Source organism: Muntiacus reevesi, chromosome 15, assembly GCF_963930625.1.
Source record: "Muntiacus reevesi chromosome 15, mMunRee1.1, whole genome shotgun sequence".
NCBI lineage: Eukaryota > Metazoa > Chordata > Mammalia > Artiodactyla > Cervidae > Muntiacus > Muntiacus reevesi.
In genome coordinates this window covers 15,113,676-15,137,572 of record NC_089263.1, presented here as the reverse complement: position 1 = coordinate 15,137,572, position 23,897 = coordinate 15,113,676, and the positions used below count along the sequence as shown (strand labels likewise).

Sequence of the window (23,897 nt, the reverse complement as noted above, 5' to 3'; positions counted from 1 at the left end):
GACGTGGGGGGCGGGGGAGGTGAGAAGAAAAAAGTTTGACTGTGACTTTTAAACGTCACAGATGGACATCTAGCTATCTGTCCCATGAGACAAAAGAGGGGAAACAATGACAGTGACATTTACATGACTGAATGGAACGTTTTGAGAAGTTAGTACACAGCATTACAAAAGGCACAAAGCGGGATGGGAGCCCCTTACGCCTTTGCAGGTATCTCTGTTCTGAGACGATGTCTCGGGCCCTGGAACTGGGTCACTGGATCAGTCAACATTGATGGTGTACAAGACAAAAACTTTATAATTTTATCCAAGTTCATTTTCAAAGCAAAGCATGAAGGCAAATGATTCAGCAGTGGTGACATGCAAGAGGATTAAAGCCCCCAGTCTCTTAGTACCAAGCCTACGGCATTTTCAGCGCTGGTCAGGCCCTGGAGAGCAGCCACTGGACCCCAAAGTTGCTTACTTACTATGCAACTCCTCCTCCTCATCACTGGAGTAAGAAGAGCCAAGAGAAAAGAGAGTTTTAGACTTAAGGAGGAGAGGTGAGATGCTGACGGAGAGCGAGATCCGCCGTGCTGGCCGCATCTGCTGCTGGGCTGAGGAATAGGTTGACAGAAGACATTAGCGCCTGCGGATCACACCAAAACAAAGACACGGTGCCGAGATCCATGTCACTGGCCTGAAGGATGCCAGGGAGGCTGTCTAGGCCTCTAGGTCTCATGTACTCACATTTTCACCTTTCTTTCTCAATATGCAGAATGGTAATGTGACTTAAGAAAATGCATCCAACAAAGATGTACTTGTTAGATTGTGAAAACGGGAAGTGTGCCTACTTTTCACAGCCATTATTTACAGCCGGAGTTTGTTTGTTTTTTTTTTCCCTTCAAGGTAAGGAAATGCCTGGCATGGTGGTGTTCCTCGGGATTCTCTATCGGCTCTCTTGCCGCCTACCCCAAACCTCCTCATTCACTGTTGCCTCTTCAAGTACAATCTGCAGGTGATACAGTGATGACTCACAGCTTTCTATTTTCAAGTCTGGTCTGTCCTTTGGATTCAAGCCTCATTCATCTCACTGCCTACCTGTGGGCAGACATCCGACAGCAGCTCAAACTCAGCAAGCACATACACCAACTCAGGCCCTTCCTCCAGAATCGTTCCTCCTCATTTACTCTTTCCTTTGGTGAACGGTACCTAACATCTAACTCATCACACAGGACAGAAACCTGGACACCACCCTTCAATCCTTTTATAGCCTCTCACTCAGCGCTTTTAATTCTGTCTTCTAGAATTCTCTGAAGATCAACTTCTCCTCTACTGCCACTGGTTCGTGCCTGCTTTGGGCCAGCACCTGCTCTCATCAGAGCTCTGCAAGAGCCTTCTACTCACCTACCAGCCTCTCCTTCCCAACACGATCTTCAGTGAGGTCTCTCTGCAGTGTCAGAATCAATCAGTCGACTTAACAAAAATCACTCCATTGCCCTCAAACAAGAAGCCCAGAGTCCTCAGTCTAGCTTTCTACCTGCTAACAAACCCAGTGATTTCCCAGTGATTTCCTCTTGGTCTTGACTTTGGTATCACTTCTTCCCAGGGCTTCCCTGGTGGCTCAGACGGTAAAGAATCCGCCTGCATCGGGAGACCTGGGTTCGTTCCCTGGGTTGGGAAGATCCCTTGGAGGAGGGCATGGCAACCCACTCCAGTATTCTTGCCTGGAGAATCCCCATGGACAGAGGAGCCTGCTGGGCAACAGTCCAAAGGGTCGCAAAGAGTCAGATACGACTGAAGCGACTTAGCACAGTCCCCAGTTAGGCTTCTCTGACCCCTCAAGTCTGGGGTTTCTAAGCACCCAATGTTTCTTTCAACTGCCACATGTATCATCATCTGCTATACTCAACTGTTCTCATGTCCTTGAGCTGAAGTCTGGTGAGAAAAGGAATCATATCTGGAAGGTCATGCCTCTCCTTCCACTGTCTCACCTGGTGCCTAGCAAAGGACAAGTTCTTAACTATTGACTAATTTAACAAACGAATAAATGAATTTCCTTTTGTCAGGCTTTCTGTAAGGTCAACATCCTAAATAAAATGAAAAGAAAAACCCTGTACCTATCCAGCACAACAGACACTCCACACCCCAGATAAATGCCGCGTGATGGCAGACCACAGGGTAGAGCCACAGCTCCTAATAAGGATCGTCTGCCACGAATTCACGTGCGTTGGCTTTTCTAGCAGTGACAGTCCAGTGCAAAAGTAAGATACCATTTTTTTTTTTTTAAATCCTCATGCGATAGAGGGGCGGCATACGGCATTTGGGGGTCGGCAGGCAGCGTCCCACCACCTTATACTCTCGAAGCATCCCTGAGGCCTTCATGGCGCTCTACCCACGACCGCCGCCACCCTCGAAAAGGAGTAAGATACCATTTTAATGTGTGTTCTACAGTATCCCCAAATGTGAAGCATATATAAGAAATGAAAATAACCTCTCTTAATTACCCAAATCTCAGAGTATCCCCTTCTTCTGTCACACGATCATGGACCATAAAGAAAAACCTACTTGTAAGAATAAGGAGTATCTTCAACATGTATGGAAAAAATATGTTCTGCCAACACAGGGATTCAGTTTTAAAATGCACTAAAATTTAATGACCATGAATATATTCCAGCCTCATAATTTAATCAAGGCCAATATCAAAAGTCAATCTGGGGATTTCCCTGGTGGTCCAGCAGTTAAGAGTCTGCCTTGCAATGCAGGGACGCGGGTTTGACCCCTGGTTGGGGAACTAGGATCCCAACTGCCGAGGAGCTTATAAGTCTACACGCCACAATGAAGATCCTGTTTGCTGCCTCAGACCCGATGCAGTCATAAACACATATTTTTTAAAAAGCCAATTTGCCTGACCGAATTTCTGTTCTGATGAATTTGTCAAATGTCATCTTCTCCAAATAGAACTACCCTAAGAAAGTAAATGTATTCCAATAAAGTCTCCTCCCAATGACCAGTTAGGAGAGGGACTGAGTACAGAAAGCAGAGATGAAACACCCTCAATGGCACTGCCGCCCAGCTGCCCAGAGGCCCACTCTGATCTTTGGTCACGTGGGTCACTTCGTGTTGAAGATCTGGTGCATTTTATACATCAAATGCCACAGTTTGGTTCTTAAGACCCACTCCGCTTTCGTGGTCAATTACAAGCGAGAGCTACTATCAAAGCATGCTCAGGAACTTGGCCTACTCACCCACCCCGAGTGAAGGTCTGAGAACGATCCCAAGGACAAGTGCCACCTGGGGACAGTGTTCTCTGTGATAACAAGCCATGTGAGATGAAGGGCAAAATGAAACCTCAGTAAGCAGCCCAGGGGGTTTCCTGGTCCAGGGGTATCATTCTCCTCTGATATTACCACACTGACATGCTGAGCAGTGCATGCATATGTGCATGCTAAGTCGCTTCAGTTGTGCCTCTTTCCAGCCCGATGGACTGTAGCCCGCCAGGTTCCTCTGCCCATGGGATTCTCAAGAATACTGGAGTGGGTTGCCATGCCCTCCTCCAAGGGATCTTCCCAACCCAAGGACTGAACCCGAATCAACCCCACAGTTTGTTGTCTGTAAGCATTTTCTGGGTGCAAGCAGTGACAAGTTTAAAAATACAGACTTGTGAAGGGATTGTCTGTAATAGCCGCCTTATTCTATGTATGCAAAAATAAAGTTTACTCTTAAGTTCTGATGAGAAATCATCAGTCTCCTGGCAAGCTGGGAGTCTACACTCAACCCTAGGCTGCGAACACATTTCCTGGAGCGGCTTCTCAGAGGGCAGTGTCCCGCCAGTTTGGGAATAACGCCGAGTCTGTTTTTCTAATCTGGCCAGTGACCCAAGGACAGTCCAGGCAACAGTTTAGTGGACGTTTGCAGAAAAGCTCAAATGGTAACAGCTGGGAAAGGCTGTGGGAAAAGATGCTAACTTCCTTCAAGAAGAGAATCTAGAACACAAGTAAAGGCTGGGAAGTAGTGAGAGAACGCTGAGTTTAGGGAGTATGAATATACTGTACTGAGACAAGAGGTTTGTAAGACACAGCCATTTAAAGACAAAGGAGGGACCACATTCTCGTTTCTTCACCACTGCTTAGACTCTGGTCAGAGAAAAACGGACTCTTACACTGCTGGACGATGAACACCCTCATTCCACAGTGACAACAAATGCCTCCCACAAGCCAGGAAACAGGCTAGTGCAAATTTAAAATAAATACACATTTAAGCCCTACCCCATTATTAGCCCCGCTGAACAGTTCAAGGACGCGAGGTCACACAGCCACTAAGTGTGCTTACCATAAAGCATTAGTTAAAATACCTGAAGTGTTCCACACACTTCAGGCTTTAAAACCACTGGGTAGGTTTTAATTCTGATACTTTCAACAGGGAAGACCATGACCAAAGGTGAATCATGCAGAGTATTTAAGAGATCTGGAGTGAAAATGTGCCTGTGTGGCAAAAACCAAGAACCATCCAGTTACCCTGAGGCTTAGAGGCATAGCATGCAAGAGAGAAGTTTTATAAGCCTTCTGTTTAACAGCCAGAATTTTTATATCAGCCAAAAAAAGTATGTTTCCAGAGCAGAATTAAAAAAAAAAAAAAAAAGGTTGGGAAATTAATTCAATTGTATGTGAGGAGGGACTTAAGAGAAATACTGCCATTAAGAGTGGATAAGCCCTCCAATTATAGCCTGTGCTCACTTAGGGAAGTAGTCAGGGCCAGTTCATCATTCAAATCCACATGAAATGTACATTAGAAATCAGAATGAGTGGCCTCCACTTTGATGAAAGGGTTGAACTCTCTCGCTCCAAGCTCTATGCATGATAGCCACTGGCCACGGAGCTGGGTCCCCTTCGGCGGGGGGGGGACGGCCACCGGCCACGGAGCTGGGTCCCCCTCGGGGAGGGGCAGCCACCGGCCACAGAGCTGGGTCCCCCTCGGGCAGCTCAGCTGCCTGGACCCCACAACAAGACGAGCCAGAGTTCCTGGTGCTCAAGGACTGAGCTGGCTGGAGGGGAGCCGCACCACTCAGAGTGTCTGGCTAGCAGCTGAAAGCACAGTCAGAAACCATCTTGCTTTCTGGAGGAAAAATAAGAAGAGTGTGTGTGTCACCGAACACTGGCCACTGGCCACCTTCTGGTGGTTCTGGGTGGCTAGTGCTATAGAGATGCAGGCCCTCCCCAGCCCCGGGAGGAGGGACGTGGGGCTGAACAGCCTCACTGACTGTCACGTTATCCAGTTCTAGCACTCCGGGTTCAAAGCCACTATAAACTGTTCTGTTAGAATAATGTCCCTTCTAAACCAGTAGGACCACTCGCCTAAAGCCAAGTCAAAAGCAAACCAAGATCCAAACAGGAACAGTAACAACTACTTCAGTCACAACTCTGCGAGTCTGTACCTATTATCTTGCAGAATAAGTCACTATAAGGCACCTTTATTCCGACAGGCCAGGTTGATACTTGAACTACTAATCATATTAAAATGAGAATGAAGTTAATACAATCATCCATTTATGCCTTAATGCCACTGCGGACATTAAAAAGATGAGGCCTCCCTCCGGTAAGTCATGAATTGAGACAACATCCCATTACCACAGGGCAGCTACTTCTGTCCTCAACTCTTTTAAGATGAGTTTTGTATCAGGAGACGGTGAAGAAAAGACAGAAATACCAGGAGGGTTTTATACCCTTTATTTCAGCTTCCTGAATACATGATCTCTCAGCAAAGAATGTAATGTAAAATACTCTCTCTGATGAGAATTTGAATCTTGGTATCAAGATCCCACACCGCAACTACTCATGAAAAAAAAAAAATCTATTTTGAAAAAAAAAAAAAAGTGGGGCTTCCCAAAGACACCTGTCTGTGGCAAACATATGGATCCAATTCAAGTGTATTTTTGAGCATCTCTGATTTACAAACACTCTGGGCCTGCAGTGTAACTTTCATAGCTCATCGATCTTCAATCTGTATACAGTTTCAGTATATCATATTTGGCTGTAATCCTTTTGGCATTTTCTTCACTAAAAATGTATCTCAGTCTCTCTCTGTCCTTCATGAGCTTGACATTTTTGAAAAGCTCAGGGAACCAGTATTGGATAATGTTTGGGTGATCTGTACTATGGCAATACAAGACAGTGTCTTTGACAAAAGAGCATTATATGTGTAACTTACTTTCCTGTGTTTCAGAAATCTTTAAGGAAAGTGATAAAGTCAGGGAAGGGAGCAAGATGGATAAAACAAGTGTTAAAATAACACTTTGGAGGGTTCAGGTGAAGACTATGTGCTGTTAGTGCTGTTTTTTGCAACTATTTTAAAAACCAGAAATTATTTCAAAATAGAGTTTGAAAAAATAATGTTGGTCAGGTTTAGGCCCAAGAATACAATGAATTTAATGTGTTAAGGAGATTTTTATGTAGTAAAAGGAGAAAGGTCTCCAAACTGAATTCTGTGTCACCTTTTCTGTAAATGATCAGTCATTCATTCAGGGGAAGAGTCAGGCAAATAATGAAAGGGAAAATGTTCTGAATACATTTAATGGAAAAAAGTAGCATACTCACTGTCCAACCCAGAATGGCTGATTGTCGTTAATGAGAAGGATTTTGTCAGTGGAGAAGAAATGGCTGATGTACAGTAATTAAATCCCTGTTGTTTAGATCTGTGACATGTCTGTGAAAGAAATAAAGGTAAAACAGTTCTCAGTTCATGCTCTTGTATTTCTAGGTTAGTACAAAACTTGACATTCCGACTCAGCAGAAGGAAATAAGGCAGTACACAGAGGAAAAGACCACAAGCTTTGTAGGCCACAAAACAGCTGCTCAGCTTCAGAGAAGCGATCGAGCTTTTCTGAGCCTCAGTGTTCTTATCTGTAAAATGGGAACAGTTAAGAGTATCTACTGCTTATGGACATTTCGTATCCCTCCTAAGAGGGACATGTAAGACTGTCTCAAACTTCGTAAGGACTTAATACATGTCTACTGAATGCACAGTCAGATAAAAATAACTTCACTGGAAATATCAGACTATGTATAGTGCTTGCCTTTTGAAAATTTAAATATCATGTACAGATATAATAGGATACCAGTAATATCATTCTGGGTCATGTATGGATGTGAGAGTTGGACTGTGAAGAAAGCTGAGCACCGAAAAATTGATGTTTTTGAACTGTGGTGTTAGAGAAGACTCTTGAGAGTCCCTTGGACTGCCAGGAGATCCAATCAGTCCATACTAAAGGAGATCAGTCCTGTGTGTTCACTGGAAGGACTGATGCTGAAGCTGAAACTCCAGTACTTTGACCACCTCATGCGAAGAGTTGACTCATTGGAAAAGACCCTGATGCTGGGAGGGATTGGGGGCAGGAGGAGAAGGGGACAACAGAGGATGAGATGGCTGGATGGCATCACTGACTCGATGGGCATGAGTCTGAGTAAACCCTGGGAGTTGGTGATGGACAGGGAGGCCTGGTGTGCTGCGATTCATGGGGTTGCAAAGAGCTGGACATGACTGAGCGACTGAACTGAACTGAACTGAATATCATTCTGATGTTAAAGAGTTAGAAACAGAGATACAAATAGAAAAGGTTTTAAGATCACAAGCAAAGTAGGCTCTGCATCTGGATAGAAACCTAAATCGTTTTCACTTCCTCTTCTGGGATTAAACAGATTATATGCGAACATGTGGATGACTGCAACTCCCTTAGTAAATTCACAGTCACTTCAGGGCTGTGTAATCAGACCCACTGCAGAAGATCCTGCAACAAAACCCATTTCCGATGACGGTGGGACTCCTCTTGTTTTGCTTGGAGAGAGGCCATCCTAATTGCTAAGTAACTTTAATTATCATAAATCCCTTCCCTTCCTAGCAGTCTGAAATCTGTATGTGCTGAAAGGGAAGCAATGAAAATCCGTTACTAGGGTGAACTTGACTCAGTTACACCAAAGACTTCTCATTATTTAGAGCTTGTTCCACGGGTAACCATGGAGTCTGAGACAAACAGTTGCTATGTTTCGAATACAGCGGTGAGGTCTGCAAAATGACGTCAGCTGAAAGGCAGAGACCTTCAGCAGGAAGCTGGCTGCTGGCGACTTGGGCGCATCAGAGATACAAGCGGCTCAAACATCCACTCTGAGGCCGCACACACGACGGAAGGCAGGTGAGCAGAGCCCCTGGCAGGCTGAGCACCGCAGGCAGGGTCAGCGCTTCATCTCGGCAGACTCAGCAAGGCCACTCACACAGACGGCCACCACTCAGACTCCCAGGGGCGTCAGTGCAGAAGGCCGTCGCATAAACACGATGAAGGAAACTGCCTCATCAAATGGCATCTACTTCAAAGTAACAGTGAGACTAAAAGTCTGCCATTCTGAGTTTAATACTGTTCAGCTAGGAGCCAGTTATGGGGCCTTAGGCAAGTCACTTAAATGGGCTTGACTTTCTCACACACAAAGGCTTAAGCAGATTTTGAGGGGATTTACTGGCTCTAAGTAAACTCAAGTTTTGGTATTTTACCTGGTCCTACAAGTGATTTCCAAAGGACTCTCTACACATAAAATGCAACATGTTTTTCAGACGAACTTGTCAGAGATGCTCTCTGTAGTCACCAAATTTATTGTTTCCTATTTTCCCCTCTTTTCCTGTTACCACTGGGCTGAATAAATAGACACCATCTACTTTAATAACTATATTCTCCATATTCTTGTTATTTTTCTTAACTTCCAAGAAGCCACGAAGAGGGGACAAAAGGAGGCTAAATTCCTTTAGGCCTTCAATTTCATTTCCCTTAGACCTTCACATGACCATAATTGATATATTCATTACTAAGGTAATCACCTAGTGCTAGATTTAAAATATTTGGTCACATCATTGCTACATAGCAGGATGTAATAAAAAACTAGATTTCTACACACAACCTTAGTCACTGATTCGAAGAACAGATTGTTTAAATTTCTGTTTGTTTAGTTTGAAACGATGCCTTACACTTCTACCTAAAATGAAAGTCACCTACTCAGAGACTGGCGTTTTAACTTGTTTGTTTAATTAGAAAAAATTTCACTTCGAAGTATATCCCAGAATACTCTCAGAAGTTCATCCAGGTGTTAGTTTTAAAATTAATACCTTCTTAATTTTAAAAGTTTGCTTTGCTGAAATATTTAAATCTATGCAGATTAACGATGTTCTTTAATTAGCATTGGGCTTCCCTGATAGTTCATTTGGTAAAGAATCTGCCTGCAACGCAGGAGACCCCAGTTCAATTCCTTGGTCGGGAAGACGTGCTGGAGAAAGGATAGGCTACCCACTCCAGTATTCTTGGGCTTCCCTTGGGGCTCAGCTGGTAAAGAATTCACGTGCAATGCTGGAGACCTGGGTTTGATCCCTGGGTTGGGAAGATCCCCTGGAGAAGGGAAGGGCTACCCACTCCAGTATTCTGGCCTGGAGAATTCCATGGACTGTATAGTCCATGGGATCGCAAAGAATCGGACATGACTGAGCGACTTTCATTTTCAAGTAGCATTAAGTGCTAGAAACTGCTGTTTGCAACACTGAGTATATGCATAATTATAGCTACTAACCTTATGTGAACATTAAGTCTTGCCTTCTTTGTTCCTAATATGAGGAGGTATTTAGAGAAAAGAAACCAATCACCCCCCCTCCAAATTAGCAACATACACCTCTCTCAGCCTTACCTGCTGATTAAACATTCTATGTTCCCTCTGGCCTGATTCAAGATCCTCTTCTGAAAGCGACACCAGAGAGTCACCCCTTTCCTGGCCACTGAAAGGGTGCCTGAGTTCTTTGGTGTTTGAAGAGTTTCCTTCGAGAGATGAGGACGGCTTGTTTCCAATACCAGCTCCTCCTGTCAAGCCTTCTAGACTGAAACTGAACACAAGACACGAGAGTTAATTCATTCTGAGACTCAGAAAGGCAGGAGGGTACAAAGCCCCTGCACTTGTGTCTCCCCTGCCTGTAACTTCCTGTCACTCAGCAAAACTGTCTGCAAGGGCCTGGCCAAATGAGTGCCCCCTACCCTTCCCCCCTGGATCTTGGTCGGCTGAGAAATATAAAAAAACCTCATTCAATTTACTCAAATGTTGAACTACTTCAAGCCATTTTCTCAGATGTTTTTCAATATACCATATGGATAGACCATATTATCTATAGATCTTTTATTTTTTTTTTTTACCCTTGATCTGATGTGATCAATTTTTGTCAGAATCTGAAGCCTGCCGATGCCAAAGAATTAAATAGCACAGAGAAAATACGAACATTAAGTGAGCTTCTGGAGGAAAATAGGGAAGATCCAGACTTGCCCTTGCAGCTGTCAAGTGGACCTTTGTAACTTCACATTCGACTGCAATCCAGGTAACACTTGTAACTTCACGTTCCCCGACAGTCTAGGTGACCTTTGTGACTTCACAGGCATGCGTCCACCCCAGAAACCCCACACCACACAGGCGCGTTACCATCTGTGCACACCTGCCCCGACAAGCACCGCTCTGGCAGGTTTCCTGAGAACAGTTAGTTGCAGACAGGCACACGGGACACCATAAAGGGCAAAAGTTGAAAAGTTACGGTGTCTAAGAGAGGTTTAATTTCCTTTTCCTTGATACTGACAAAGTGGGAGAAAAAAAGCAAACTTAAGGTTTGGTATCGAAAATGGGATCCCTGGAATAAAGACTGTGGTTTGCAGAGTGGAAAGCATTTTCTGTGAGGAGGAGGCTATAGGGAGAGGTTGGCCAGCTTTCACCCTTGGGGATGCTAGCCAGAATAAATCACGTGTGTTATCACTGGATCTCAGAATGCAGGGGAAGAGCACCACGCCTTCAGTTACAAGCATGTGGAGTTGTATTTGAAGGCATAATGAATCTCTTTTGTTATCTCTGGCTCAAAGTTAACTGCTACCAAAAAAGTTCACGTATGCCAGTCTAGAAGGATTTCTATTTGCCCTTCTTCCTCTGAATCACTTATTATGCACTGAAACCATATGCCTCTATAAATTAAACAATGGATTTTATTCTGATATCAATATGATGATAGAAATCATGACTAACTCCTAGCAAATGTCTCTGTAAAACTCATTTTCAGTAGCAAGGGTAAGAAGACAGACTAATTGAAGAAGAAATTTAGTGTTCTGTTATGAATTATTTCTAAAGCCTGAGAAAGCCAGATCCTATGCTTACCACAACATTTAATCCTGAAAGTGATTAAATCTGGCAGCTTAGTTGCGAGAAGAACATGTAATGCTGAGCAATCTGTGAGCTTAGAATCTAAAGCGATGACTGGATTTGGAAGCGTAATTAAGAAATGACTGCATCTTATTAGAGGCCTTATGTCTGTTACTGTTTTCCTCAGGATGTGCTAATTCCTAGGAGCTAGGAATTGGGATGGATGAAAACAGAGAGAAGAGGTCTACTACAGCATGGAGACAAGCCTGTGCAGAAAACACCCATATCTATAGCCACTTGAGACGAACAGAATGCATCGGGGACCAATACCCAGCTCCGAGGCTGCACCCCTTGAGCTGGATAGGATGCCCACAGCAGAGGCAGCAGAACACCATGCTCACAAACAAAGCAGGCCGCCATATGAATTCTAGCCACACACAAGCCAGTTCAAAGCCGAAAGCTCAGGGACTGTGTTTTATGATTCCCCCTTTGGTGGCTGGACACGTAACAATACCATACCTTCTGTAATTAAAATCAGCGCTCAGGGCAGCAGAGTATTGCACACCAGAGGGACACCAGCTCATACTGGGGATGACATCAAAGGCAGAAACAGAAATGGAAGAGGAAACAGGGATGGGATTATTGGGTTTAAAAAGAAGGGACACAGTTAGAGACAGATGGATTTTTCTGATCATCAAAAAATTAGGAATGTAACATTGATTTAGAATTTAGAAAATGGATGGAACAAAAAACACAATTCTACTAATGTCCATCTACATAATATGGTAGAAATGACTACATGAACTCTTTACAGGTTAAGTTCAGTGTTGGAAACACTCCAGAATTCCTCCTAGCAAATTCCTGAACAGAGTACCCACACTCCCTGAGGCTTCCTGGCTCACAGCAGTGTTTCAACTCCACTACTAAAGGACACACTCTCTATACTGCCCACACTCTACCACCCATTTAGGCTAGGATGCTAAAGTATATAACAATGGTCCTGTTTCCCTGTATTTTAATAATGAAGGGATGTCTTTCCTTGAAAAGGAATTTTATAGTACTGACCAAAGGGTCCCCTAATTTTGGGTCCCCTAATTTCTTGTGGAAAATCATTTTCCCACAAGATTAAAAAAAAAAATCCATTTAGTCATCTATTTCCTTGACTATCTCAGCACTTACATTTATTCTCATGCAGTAGGAATAGAAAATCTGGGGTTGGAAATGGTAAGTGAACATAAGCAGACAAAAAATAACCAACTCAGAGTATCAGGTACTCTGTAAAAGGAGCCACAACCATAGGTCAGGATTTTCGATTAATAAAAGCTATTATTTAAAAGAAAATACACTGCTGCTATTTCGGCCTTAAAGTTCTAAGTGACATCCTTTTGTTTTTGGAAGGGAGATAACAATAAAACTAATCTGCTCCCTGAACCTTCAATGGGAAGACCTGCAGACACCAAAAAAAAAAAAACCAACCAACAAACAAAAAGCTAAAAAACAACACAAACAAACAAAAAACCCCCCAAATAAAAACCACCTTGTCTTGAATACATACAGCTGATAACTTTGTGCTGACAAGTGGAAGGTTTTCATAAACAAAAAAAGACAAGGAAAACAATGGGAAAATAAATATGAGCTAACCCTATGGATCTTCTAAAAGTAAATCTTTAAAATAATACCATTAAAAATAAATTAAAAGGTAAAACATTTTAAATCAGATTATATTAATAGTACAAAGCTCACAAATACAAAAGCAGAGAGTGGAAGTACACAGCTGAGACATGTCTCTACAAGTCTGCTAAGCAAGACCAGAGTGACTTAGGGTTTACGTGTGAGGGAAGCAAGCCTTGATACAGTTTACAAACACACATGAGATTCACAAGTCTGCTCTCTGAAAATTATTAACTTAATTTTATACCTCTAAGCTGTTAGTAAAAAGGCATATTATGTCTACATGGCCAATTTACTAAGAACAGAAAGCGGAAAAAATTAGAAAGTGAATATACATGCCAATTTATTATTCACTAAAAATTAAATAATGTCTTTCTATGGATTTTAAACATCCCTTTACTCAGAGACTGGGATGAGATTTAGGATAAAGAAGATGAATAACGGAGACAGCAGGAATGTCAGAAAACCCTAAGGATCCGGGGAGGAAGCTACAGATAGTCCTAGGGTCGCAGAAACTCCTTTCACAACAGCAAGAGTATTTTTCAGAGCATCCTAATTTCCTCAATTCCTCAGCTGGGAGAGTAACATCTCATGGTTCTTTAGCTTTGAGATTTAGATAGTTCCAGATTGAAAAAAAGTATCCTGATGCTCCACCTTTAAACACTTGCTGAACTGTTTCCATTTTAATAGCTAAGGCTTAACACAAAATTTAAAACCGTAACTCCTGTTCTTCATACAAAAATACGACAAAGGGTGAAACCATCATTGAAGTGACTGTGACGGCTTTGTCTACATGGTAACCTGGGCTGTATCCAGCAACGGGTCATCTTCCAGGGTTATCCAGGGCATGTTTTAAATAAGTCCATATTGAAGAGTTTAAAGAACAGTCAGACAAATAAATCTCTAAAGGTTTTAGATATGTCTACTGAAAAAGCCCTTTAATAGCTTGTTCTCCTGGAGACAAACGTAACCAGGCTTATGATTATCTGAGATTCATGACAACACTGTGCTGTGCTTGAGCTCAACTGTGTGCCTAAAATCTGAAATTAAAGGAAACACCCACTTAAAAAGACCATGTAGGCAACAAAGATCATTATCCGCCCACTTCCTAAAAAGACAGCCTCAGCTAATAATCCAAAATATCTCTTTACAAGTATCTCCTAATATGAGACACTAACCATAATCAAACCATCATTTTCAGATTTCTAGATTTTTTTCAAAAATTGGAAAAGTCACAAATGACTCCTGTACAGGAAATGTACTGATAAAACAAAAACTCAGCATTTGAAAAAATTAAAGCAAATCAGGACTTTTCAACTAAAAATGACTTTTCAGCTGATAAATTACTGCAATTTTTAGCTTCAAAATTTTACATGACCAAAAATCAGTATGGGATTGAAAGACTGAGAGGAGCCCTGAGAAATGAGGAGCACTTCAGCAGTGGGCGGGAGACTCCCAGGTGGCTGAAGAAAGGCTTTCACCACATTACTGAAGAGTGCGCTGAAAATAGTTTAGGGCCTGGCACATGAGCACACTTCTATTTTCGGTTCTTCCTCTCCCCCTTTTCTTGGGAAAGAAAGAAAAAGTACTCCCCAGGGTCCATTACCTATGCACAACAGACACTTCTTCTTAGACTCCTCCTTAGATAAAGCTGGGGAGACCCTACTATCAAAGTGATCTGAACACCAAAAAAAACCAAAATGGAAAAAATATTTAACTTTTTTTTTTTTAAATAAAAGTAGAACAGGAAAAAACTTCAAATTCGAAAAACCATTTCATACAGGACGGACATTAGCAATTAGTACCTGTATTTTATTTGTCTGAAGCAGACAGAACTTATTTAAAATTAGACTGTTTAATTGTGGATGAAGCAGAATGAGATGCTTGTTAGTAAAATAAGCTCAGAGGCAAACAGTTAGTCCATCAAGTTAGTGAACTCTGTACCTTCTCCTATGAATGGGAGGTCTCCTGACAACATCCCCAAGAACTCGCATTGAACTGAAAATGAATGGTGGAAGAGGTCAGTGTCCAGGTGAAACAAAATGGATACAAACGCATGAAACATACAAACATCACACGAGGAAGAGACAATCACCAAAGAGAAATGGTTTGGGAGTAAGGGAATGAAAGAATGTGGAATAAGGAAAACATCATCACCAAAACGGCTTGATAATCTCTGAGCAGGGCTACTTTAACTCCTTGGAGCATGGAGGGGACAAACAGGTGACCAGGAATGAGGTTTATTAAGTTATAAAAGCAGAAGGACTTTATAAAGGCCATCCAAGAATAACTTTAGCAGGGTTTTCTTAAAGACTTTAAAATTCAGGTAATTCTCTATGCAGGTAATACTGTAAGAATTAGTTAAACTGATGAAAATGACCCCTGACTCTCATTCCATTATCTCTAGAGGTACTAGGACAGTGGTACCAGGCAATTCTGAATGATAACTGCAAATAGGAGAGTCCATGATATTATACAGGCTGAAAATACAAGCAATTTAGGTGATAGGGTTCTAATTGTAGCTCTATCCTAAAATCACCATGTAATCTTGGGCAAATCTTTTAATCTGAGCTTCAATTTCCTCACTGGAGCAACATGATGCATACAGTCACATCTAGCTTGGAAATTAAAGTCATGGCAAAGGGATCTATTGTGGTTTATGAAGGAGAACAGATTCCATATAAAAGGAATCCTCCTTTCTCAATGTTGTTGTCATTTAGGACATGTGTATCCTGTCAAGCAGATTCTCTTGCCTCAGGAAGGGAATTCTGCCTGTCGGGATCATTTCCCCATCCTTATCTTCCCATATGAATGCTTAAAAAGAAAAAAAAAAATTACAGCTTGAACAAAGCTGGGAAGGAAAGCTTTTACAAATTGCTTTTTACATAAGCTAGGATTTCAAATACATAAAAACTGCCCATCAGATAGAGCAACTGCTTATGTTATTTTTAAGCTTTGCATCCTGAACTGTATCCCAAAATAAAATGGGAGTTGTAGAAAGGCTGCTTGACCAGGAGACTGGAAACCTGGATTCCACTGACATTGTGTAAATGGTTTAAACTACCTACGCAGTCTCACCTGCAAAAATGGGGATGCCATCTGACTCATGAAGAGGATGGGAAAATTACATGAGACAATGTGTTATTAAAGGAATCTGAAAAGGGTAGCAAATCAGAAGGGTGTAAGGTACCATATGAAGGTAGGACTTCTTTCACCTTGGGGCCTCCAGAACCTAGGGATGCCTGCTATGCTTAATACATGTTAGCCGAATAAAAAAATACATGAGTGAGTGAATGTAATCAGATTACATGTACTTACAGCTATGAAATCTGAGCCAAAATATTAGGAGGGCAAGGAATTTTTAAAAAGCAAACAAGCCAGTAACCGCTCCAGGTGAACTGTTTATATCAGTTGTTTTACAATTGTCAGCCTCCTTCCCTGGCTGTTTGTCCTCATTTAGAAAATAGCCTTGGAGTAGGCACACTTTTACACATATAGTAGGCATCATGGCACCTGTTCTTTAAACTTAAATTCACCTAGGCAGCCAATGGTTAGAAACCAAATCCACATTTTCATACAGCCTGCTTGGGAAACTGAGAGTATGAGACTCACACAGAGACCCCCAGACTGAATGATACCTGGAAAAACAGTAACAATTTAATAATTATTATGATCTCTTTAACAGTTAAGTGCTGGTAATTTAGACTTTATCAAAACTTTCTAAACTAGAAACAGATGGCAAATCCTATGAAGCACTGTGAAAAACTTGTGTTGAGACTGTAAGATTTCAAGTTTATTTCTTAATTCAAAATTGACATGAAACTATTCCCTTCAAATTTTCTAACCTCTCAATATTATGAACAAATCTGGCCTAAACAAACGCTACACCAGTTAATGCTACACCAGTGTTTAACCCACTCTGTGACTTGCATATTTCATTGTAATCTTTACTCTTACAAACACTCTGAAAGGCAGGTGTTTTACAGATGAGAAAATTAAAGCTCAGAAGGGTCAGGTAACTTGCCCAAGGTTATCCAAGTAGTAAGTTTCAGAGTTGGAGTTGGAACACAGATTTTCCTGATTCCAAAGCCTATATTCTTTCCTCTATACCACGGTGTCTCCTGAAAACTTTCGCGAACGGTAACACCAAATCGAGAGCAAGCAGACACTGAGAGGAGACGAACGGGCTGCCGCCTCACCTCCGGTGGTTCATCTCTGCGTCGCTGGCTGCGTTCTTCCCGGGACCCCAGCTGTGCCTCCGGAAAGGGGACAAGGAGCGCATGGAGCTCCGCAGGACGGAGCAGCTCGCGGGCACCTCGGTGATGCTGTCCATCTCCTCCTCCTCCATCTCACCCGAGCCAGCGCGCTCGCTCTCGCTCTCTCGACCCTCAGCTCCCAGCCCATGGCTGTAGAAGCCGTTGAGACACTGTGGGTCTCTGGACCTGCTCAAACTGGAAACCTGGGGGAGGGACACATCGCTGCCGTGAGACGAGTGTTGGTCCAGGGACGCCGTGTCATCGGTGGAGGAACTGGATCCAGTGACATCGCAGGCCAGCTGCTCCTCCTCGGGCTGCAGTGGAGAGAAAGCACGAATGGTCGGAAACGGCAGGACCTCGGTCACTCTCCACTGAGTAAGTGCCTTTACGGGGGGGGGGGGGGGGGAAAGGCAACATCACAGCTGGCTTCAAACAGCTTGCTTTCTTAAAGCACAATCAGAGATGGATTCAAACCGCCTCCAGTCAAGGTACGGTCCAGGGTAATACTCTTTCTACCCTTTTACTAGAGGTGCAAAATGGGAAATATATTGTCTTCCCTTTCTTGCAGAGGAAAAGATCTAATTCCGGTCAGTTATTTTCAGTCAATACTATCAACTGAAATGAAGGGAACCTATTCTGAGGTTTCTGATGTATGAAAACTCTAAATTCATACCATTTAAAGTTAAATTTTTTTTTTTACAAGCCTTAACTAAAAACAAGGTAGCGTGCTTGACTACAACAGTGATACACAGAAGTTTATATTCAAAAAGCACGTCTATTTTCAGTGGCATTTTCAAAAATGCAGAACAGCTTATGATCCCACCTAAAGTCTGCCACAAATGTCCAAATTCTGGGCCACAAATACCTAAATGCAAGAAATTTATCCCCTCTTTTTTCCTTTAACCGAGTACTGGCTGAGTTTTATCAAGCCAAACTGTACCTAAAATAATCAGTCCTCTGCAGTCTTTGATAAAGTGATGTTGCTCTTTCCCTGGCCAACCTTCTAGAGCCTACCAGGAATTGTGTCATTCTGATCCAGCAGACTGACAATCTCTACCTGCTGAAAAGCACCAGAACCATCATGTGATGTATGAGGGAAAGATGAGTGTTGTGGCATTCAAACTGCCCAGAAGATAAGTCAAGTGTCTAAAAGACGCATGCTCACACTCTCAGCTACACAGGTGGGCACTCTACTGTCTTCGTATCTTTCTTGTGCATTCTTACGGGATAGGGAGCAGGAAACAGAAAGAGACTGTGATTCCCCCCCACCCCCCCGCCCCCTTCTTCAGAGTATTTCCCTAATCTGCCAATCTATTTAGTTTTAATTAGGAGTAAAGAAACTTATAGTTCTTCAAAAGAGATTTCAAAAATTATAGAAACTCATGAGCCCTTTTAGTCTTGAAACAGAAAATAACTTCTATACTAAAGAGGCTGCCTCTTTAAAGGCTTAACAAAACACTTCAAAAGCACTCTACCTTCTCAAAGCAATCTCTGTGCCCTTGGGGCTGGATCTCACCAGCTCTTATGAGGTTCTTCTTCCTACTCTCTAGAATCCAGTTCCCCAGCTTAACTGCTCTTTAAACAATCAGTGAGGGATGAGACTGAGGGAGAAGCAAGGCGCTGGAGAGTCAGAACTGTGAGGCCCAGACTGTCTCCTGGGCTCCCCCAAGTACAGCAAAGGCAAGATCTGAATGCAAGCTGATTCCAACTTTTAAAAACGCCCTGCTTTATTACTATCTTCATCACTTAAAAAACAAAAACAAAAGGACTCTGTAAGAAATAAGATCTCAAAGTTTGTATCAGAAGTCCTCAGTGTTCCTTTCAACTGGGCCACACTGGGCCATATATTTTTATTTTATAGTAAAATGAAACTATACTGAGTAGATTCTAAAATAGGGTAAGTTTTGGTTTAAAATAAAATTGTCAATGACTCCTTTCAAGTTAGTGAGGAGTGACCTGAGCATCCTACAGTTTCTATTCCTGGGGCCACACTCCATCGAGAGGAAGAATATAAATGGTCATGAATAGCAACTTCAGAAGACACTTATAGGATGTCTTAGCTTTTTCACTGGAATGGGTTGAATAGTGTCCTCCTCAAATTCACATCCTTCTCAGAATGTGACCTTATTTGGTTGGGTCTTTGCAAATGTTGTTCATTAAGATGAGGTCATACTTCACATGAGAATATTTCCTGAATCCCAAAGGAGTAGATTCCTTGTAAGAAGACAGAGCAGCCCCTCGGATACATGGCTTTTAGGACCCCCTGCCTCCAGAACTATGGAAGAACAGTTTTATATTGTTTCAAGCCACCAAATGTGTGGTAATTGGTTACAGCGGCCCTAGGAAACTAAAGCTGCCTAAATGTCTAATTCTCAAAGCAATATCGAGGGACAAACAGAATAGGCCAACAGAAGAGAAAAATATGTGACAAGTCCGTGTTAAGATACACAAGCAAGGCTTCAAAAGAAGTAAAAGGTTCCATTTATCCATGTATCACACGTTTTTCTTACAAGTTAGCTCTTTCCAGTGCGGAAATGACTTGCAGATGGGAAAGCAGGTTCTTCTAACAAGAAGAAACCTGCCTAGCATATATCATCAACGTGGTCTTATTCCTGGTGTGTGCTTTTAACTCTAATCTTAATTTTTAAAAAAACAAAAACCACAAACTAAAAGACAGGGAGTTGTTTTGTTTTTCATAGTAACTGCATGATTTCTTTAGTTTTGCATTCCTGATTCTGATTTAAGAATGAGGTTCAGACAGTATAATATTCTTACACTCAAGTATTTTCATGAGCCGGTAACTGCAACTTGAAAATGGAAAAATAGGACAAATACAGAAGTTACGAGAGAGCTTATTTATTAAGTATTTGAGGCAAATGGTTTTAACTTTAGATTGAATCTAAAGAAGGCTATAATACTCTTTTCCAGGTTTGTGTTTTTTTTTTCTTTAGTGTTCTCAAGAGTTTCCCAACTTCATCACATCCTTATACTACTTTGCAGACTAGAAAGTAGTCAGTGGCGTAATGAGAAACCAAACCTGGAATATGGCCATGGCCCTTCTATAGCGAGGTATGTGTCTAGGAATGAGCCATGTGATAATCTTCAGAACTAAAGAAGTCAGAAATTAATGTAAGGTCTGTGTACAAACACTACCTATTTCAATCATGGATAATAGAGGAAAAAAGAAAAACAGGGTTTGTTTGTTTTAACTTTTGAGGCTTTTTTTTTTTTTTTTTTTTTTTTGCAATGTTCCCTTTCCAGTTTCTGAATGTGTAGTACTAAAGCTCTCGGAGAAAGCTGCCAAAAAGCAGATGGGAACGATACGACTTACACCATTCTTCTCCCTCCTCAGAAAAGCACCAGATCTTGGGGAATGCTGCTTCTCTATTTCTATAAATTAGCAGGGGGAATGGTTTCTGACACAGAACAGAATGTTCCATGCCTAGCAGTTAAGCCCCTCTAAGAGTCTGAGTTGGTCTCTTTCTTTCTTTAGAGAGGTCTTCTCTCTTAGAACACCTGCTAGTTACATGACTTTCAAGACTCAGGACATTATTCCTGGTCTGGAGGAATGGTGCCATGGGATCAGTTTAACTAACAAATATTTTAAAACTTAGTTTTGAATCCATGTCAATCAAATGTACCAGTTAAATTGACCCATGGCACCATTCCGCCTGAGAGTATCAGGAGGCATAAATCAGGAATAATATCCCAAGGCCCACATATATACACACACATATATTTATATGGACTAAATATTACATTTAAATACATAAGTATTTATATATAACTACAGTGAATATATAAGAATGAAAATACATGTATATATATATATATATATATATATATATATAAAAAATATTTTTTCATTTTTAGAAGCAAATGGCCAAAAACAACTGTGATGAGTATTAAGACTGGGTTAGGGCAGAGAAGAAGAGACGCCAAAAGGTAGACACAGGAAGGAAGGGGTGAATGGAGTCACGTGTGGGCTTGGCCACCTACTCCAGTATTCCTGGCTGGAGAATCCCACGGACAGAGCCGATGGGTGGGCTACAGCCCATGGGGCCACAGAGAGTCAGACACGCCTGAGCGCCCAACACACACGCATGCAAGAAAGCAAGCTTCGGGGAGACGAAGACCACGTCTGAACCTGAGGCTGACAGACGAACTCATCCTCTCTGGAGTTTTCATAACTGCTTTCCCCCCTGCATATAGCAGGATGGAACACACACAGAAACTATCACCTCTACCATAAGCTTCTCTTTCCTTGGGGTTAATAAAATTATGAATATCTGCAAATGGTGATCAGGCTAGAAAAATCCACTAGGTGTTGGAGAGAACGCCCTCTGAACTTTCCAACACTGACCTTCCGGCCTCAAGGGCAGGGCTGAACTGACAGACTGACCCAAGGACACTTAGGTTTTGCCTAATCTAAGGCCAAATAAATTAGGGAAAATGAAATTACAAAATAATTACAGAAATAAAAGTTGACATAGAAGTCTAAAGTAAATGATGCTTACAAAAAGCTTGAGAGAATCTATTACTTAAATATACGTGCATTATAACTATTACATAAATTTGAATGGTAATTATGTACTAGATACTCATCACTGTGAGGCTTTTACCAAGAGATTTAGATGTATGATTTCTTTTAATCCTCACAACTGTTTGATTTAGTAGCTATTCTTATTTGCATCTGATGAGAAACCTGAAGCTCAGTAAGGTTACATAATAAACTCAAGTTTCTGAGGGACAGACTTTTTTCTTTGTCTATTTCCCTTCTTCTCCAAGCTCTCCAGGTGATTCTAGGTTCAGCTAGGATTCATACACCTAAAATATTTTTTATTTGTCAATTATAACTCAATAAAGTTGGGGGGAAAGTCACTGAATGGTACCCTCGAGACCATGTACTTCATTTTATGTAAATATTATAAAAAAAATCTTACAAACAAATACTGAATTCTAAGTATTGACAAGTGGAGTGCATTAATATCTATAACTTTGAAGTATATTAAAGAAATTAGATGACCTAATGGGAAGAATGAGGGACAGATGCACAATTATGTAACAAAGCAAATAATAAAAGGTTAATTGTAGAATCTAGGTGGTGGGCATTCACCGCAGAATTGTTCCCGCTTTTCTGTTTCAAAATTTTAAAAATAAAATTATTGGGGGAGAAAAAATGCCTGACTGGCTTTCTTAACCAGAGTTACACCATGCAGGTATGATATAGATATGTACATGGAGAGGTGTAAACACTATACACACTTATATATATAGAAATCTAGAAATAGCTATGCATTTTGTATCTTATTACTACACCTGAAGGAATCACCCTTAACACTGCCAAAATACTAGTCCTTTAATTTTCATTCATTTATTCAAATACTTATAAATTATTATCTGCTATAGGATACTCAAGGCCCTTGGCCATGTGCCTTGAAAATAAAAGCATATATTTTAAATGCCTAGTATATGCCAATCACTTAATCCATTTATGTGCTATACTGATGACAAGCACTAGCCTCACTTCACAGTTCTGAAATTACAATCATTTCAATACTTGTGCATTAAGAGTTCACAGGTTTTCTAATTTGGGTTCTGTAAATATATTTATTTTTATCTGAAAAAATTTAAAAAATTTAAGGTAAATTTTTGGCTTGATGTTTAAGTACTTGAGAGCAATTGACAGCATACAAAACAAAGGATTTTCCTTTAAGAGCTAGCATGTTGGCGGAGTCACTTTGCTTTTTCTTAATCAATTGTGGATAGTATCCTATGACTGTGGGGGGTGGGGAGAAAACAAGGTGTAAGGGCTTTGTCTTTGGGAAAGAGAGGCAGCAACTATTAGTATAATTCTGTGTGCTTCAATTACCTTTTGGGTAGCAGAGTGGCCTAGATCATGTATTATACAATCACATTTTCTTTCTTAGGTAGGGCCAGAAAGAACCCTAGGATTTCTTCTCACTTTAAAAGCAAAAATTAAAAAAAAAAAAAAAAAAAAAAAGCAAAAATTAAATTTTTATGCTACTGATCTATGGAAAAGCCAAGACCTCAGGAACCAGCAAATATCCATCAGAAAAAAACATGAAGCTCGCAACACTCACCACAGAGTCATATTTGCCAGGAGGCCGGCATGCCAAGTGGAAACATGAGGTTAAGGTGGAAAGTTCTGACAAACACTGTGGGCTGATATTAAAGAGCTTTCTGTAAGGCTAAAGTCACACAAGTGGCTGAGGAAGTGACCTAACGTGCCACTCATGGTTCACAGAAAAGGATGGCGCAACGCCTTGCCTACAAGACTAGTCTTTAGAGAAGGGCGTGTGGGAGGGCTGGAGCCTGCAGAGAGACTCCGGGAGGGTCTGACGCTTCACAGCAAATGCTGGGTGGATGACCACAGGGGCAGGCCTCTAAGGAAGTAGCTGATGGCCTGCCTGCCACCACTGCCATGCTTCTGTATAAAGCACTGGTTACTGAAGCTGGTGCTTGGAGATTAAGAGCAAAATCAATGAGTGGATTTCAGAGTTGGGTCTAGCTACACATCTCAATTTTGTCACTTACTAGCTGAGTAATGTTGAGTCAACCTCTTTACCAACCAGAGTCTGTTTCCTCAGGGGTATAATGAGGATAAAACCACCCACCTTGCAGGGCCGCTGGGAGCATGAAATGAGATCACCTATGTAAAGAAATTCTGTTCAGTGCCTCACATAAAGTAAGCACCTTGTAAACGTTAGCCTGTCCATCTCCTTTTCCTCTCACATGTTAACCCTTGGTTTTGTGAATGTCAGAGAAAACGTGGTTGCAA

General features: G+C 41.6%; 1 protein-coding gene across 8 annotated transcripts in view; it reads right to left on the bottom strand.

Annotated features, from left to right (window-relative positions):
* The window catches only part of AKAP13 (A-kinase anchoring protein 13), a 314,908-nt gene that overhangs the window by 64,293 nt on the left and 226,718 nt on the right, over nucleotides 1-23,897 (bottom strand). For 4 of the 8 annotated variants that reach the window (XM_065906801.1, XM_065906802.1, XM_065906803.1 and 1 more), the window contains 5 exons: nucleotides 17,039-17,409; nucleotides 14,784-14,837; nucleotides 11,688-11,753; nucleotides 9,690-9,882; nucleotides 6,570-6,678 (listed from right to left, as the gene is read on the bottom strand). In XM_065906801.1, the coding sequence (XP_065762873.1) occupies nucleotides 6,570-6,678; nucleotides 9,690-9,882; nucleotides 11,688-11,753; nucleotides 14,784-14,837; nucleotides 17,039-17,409 (793 nt within the window). The remainder of the gene's footprint in view (nucleotides 1-6,569; nucleotides 6,679-9,689; nucleotides 9,883-11,687; nucleotides 11,754-14,783; nucleotides 14,838-17,038; nucleotides 17,410-23,897) is intronic. The other 4 variants (XM_065906805.1, XM_065906806.1, XM_065906809.1 and 1 more) reach the window with 2 other exon arrangements.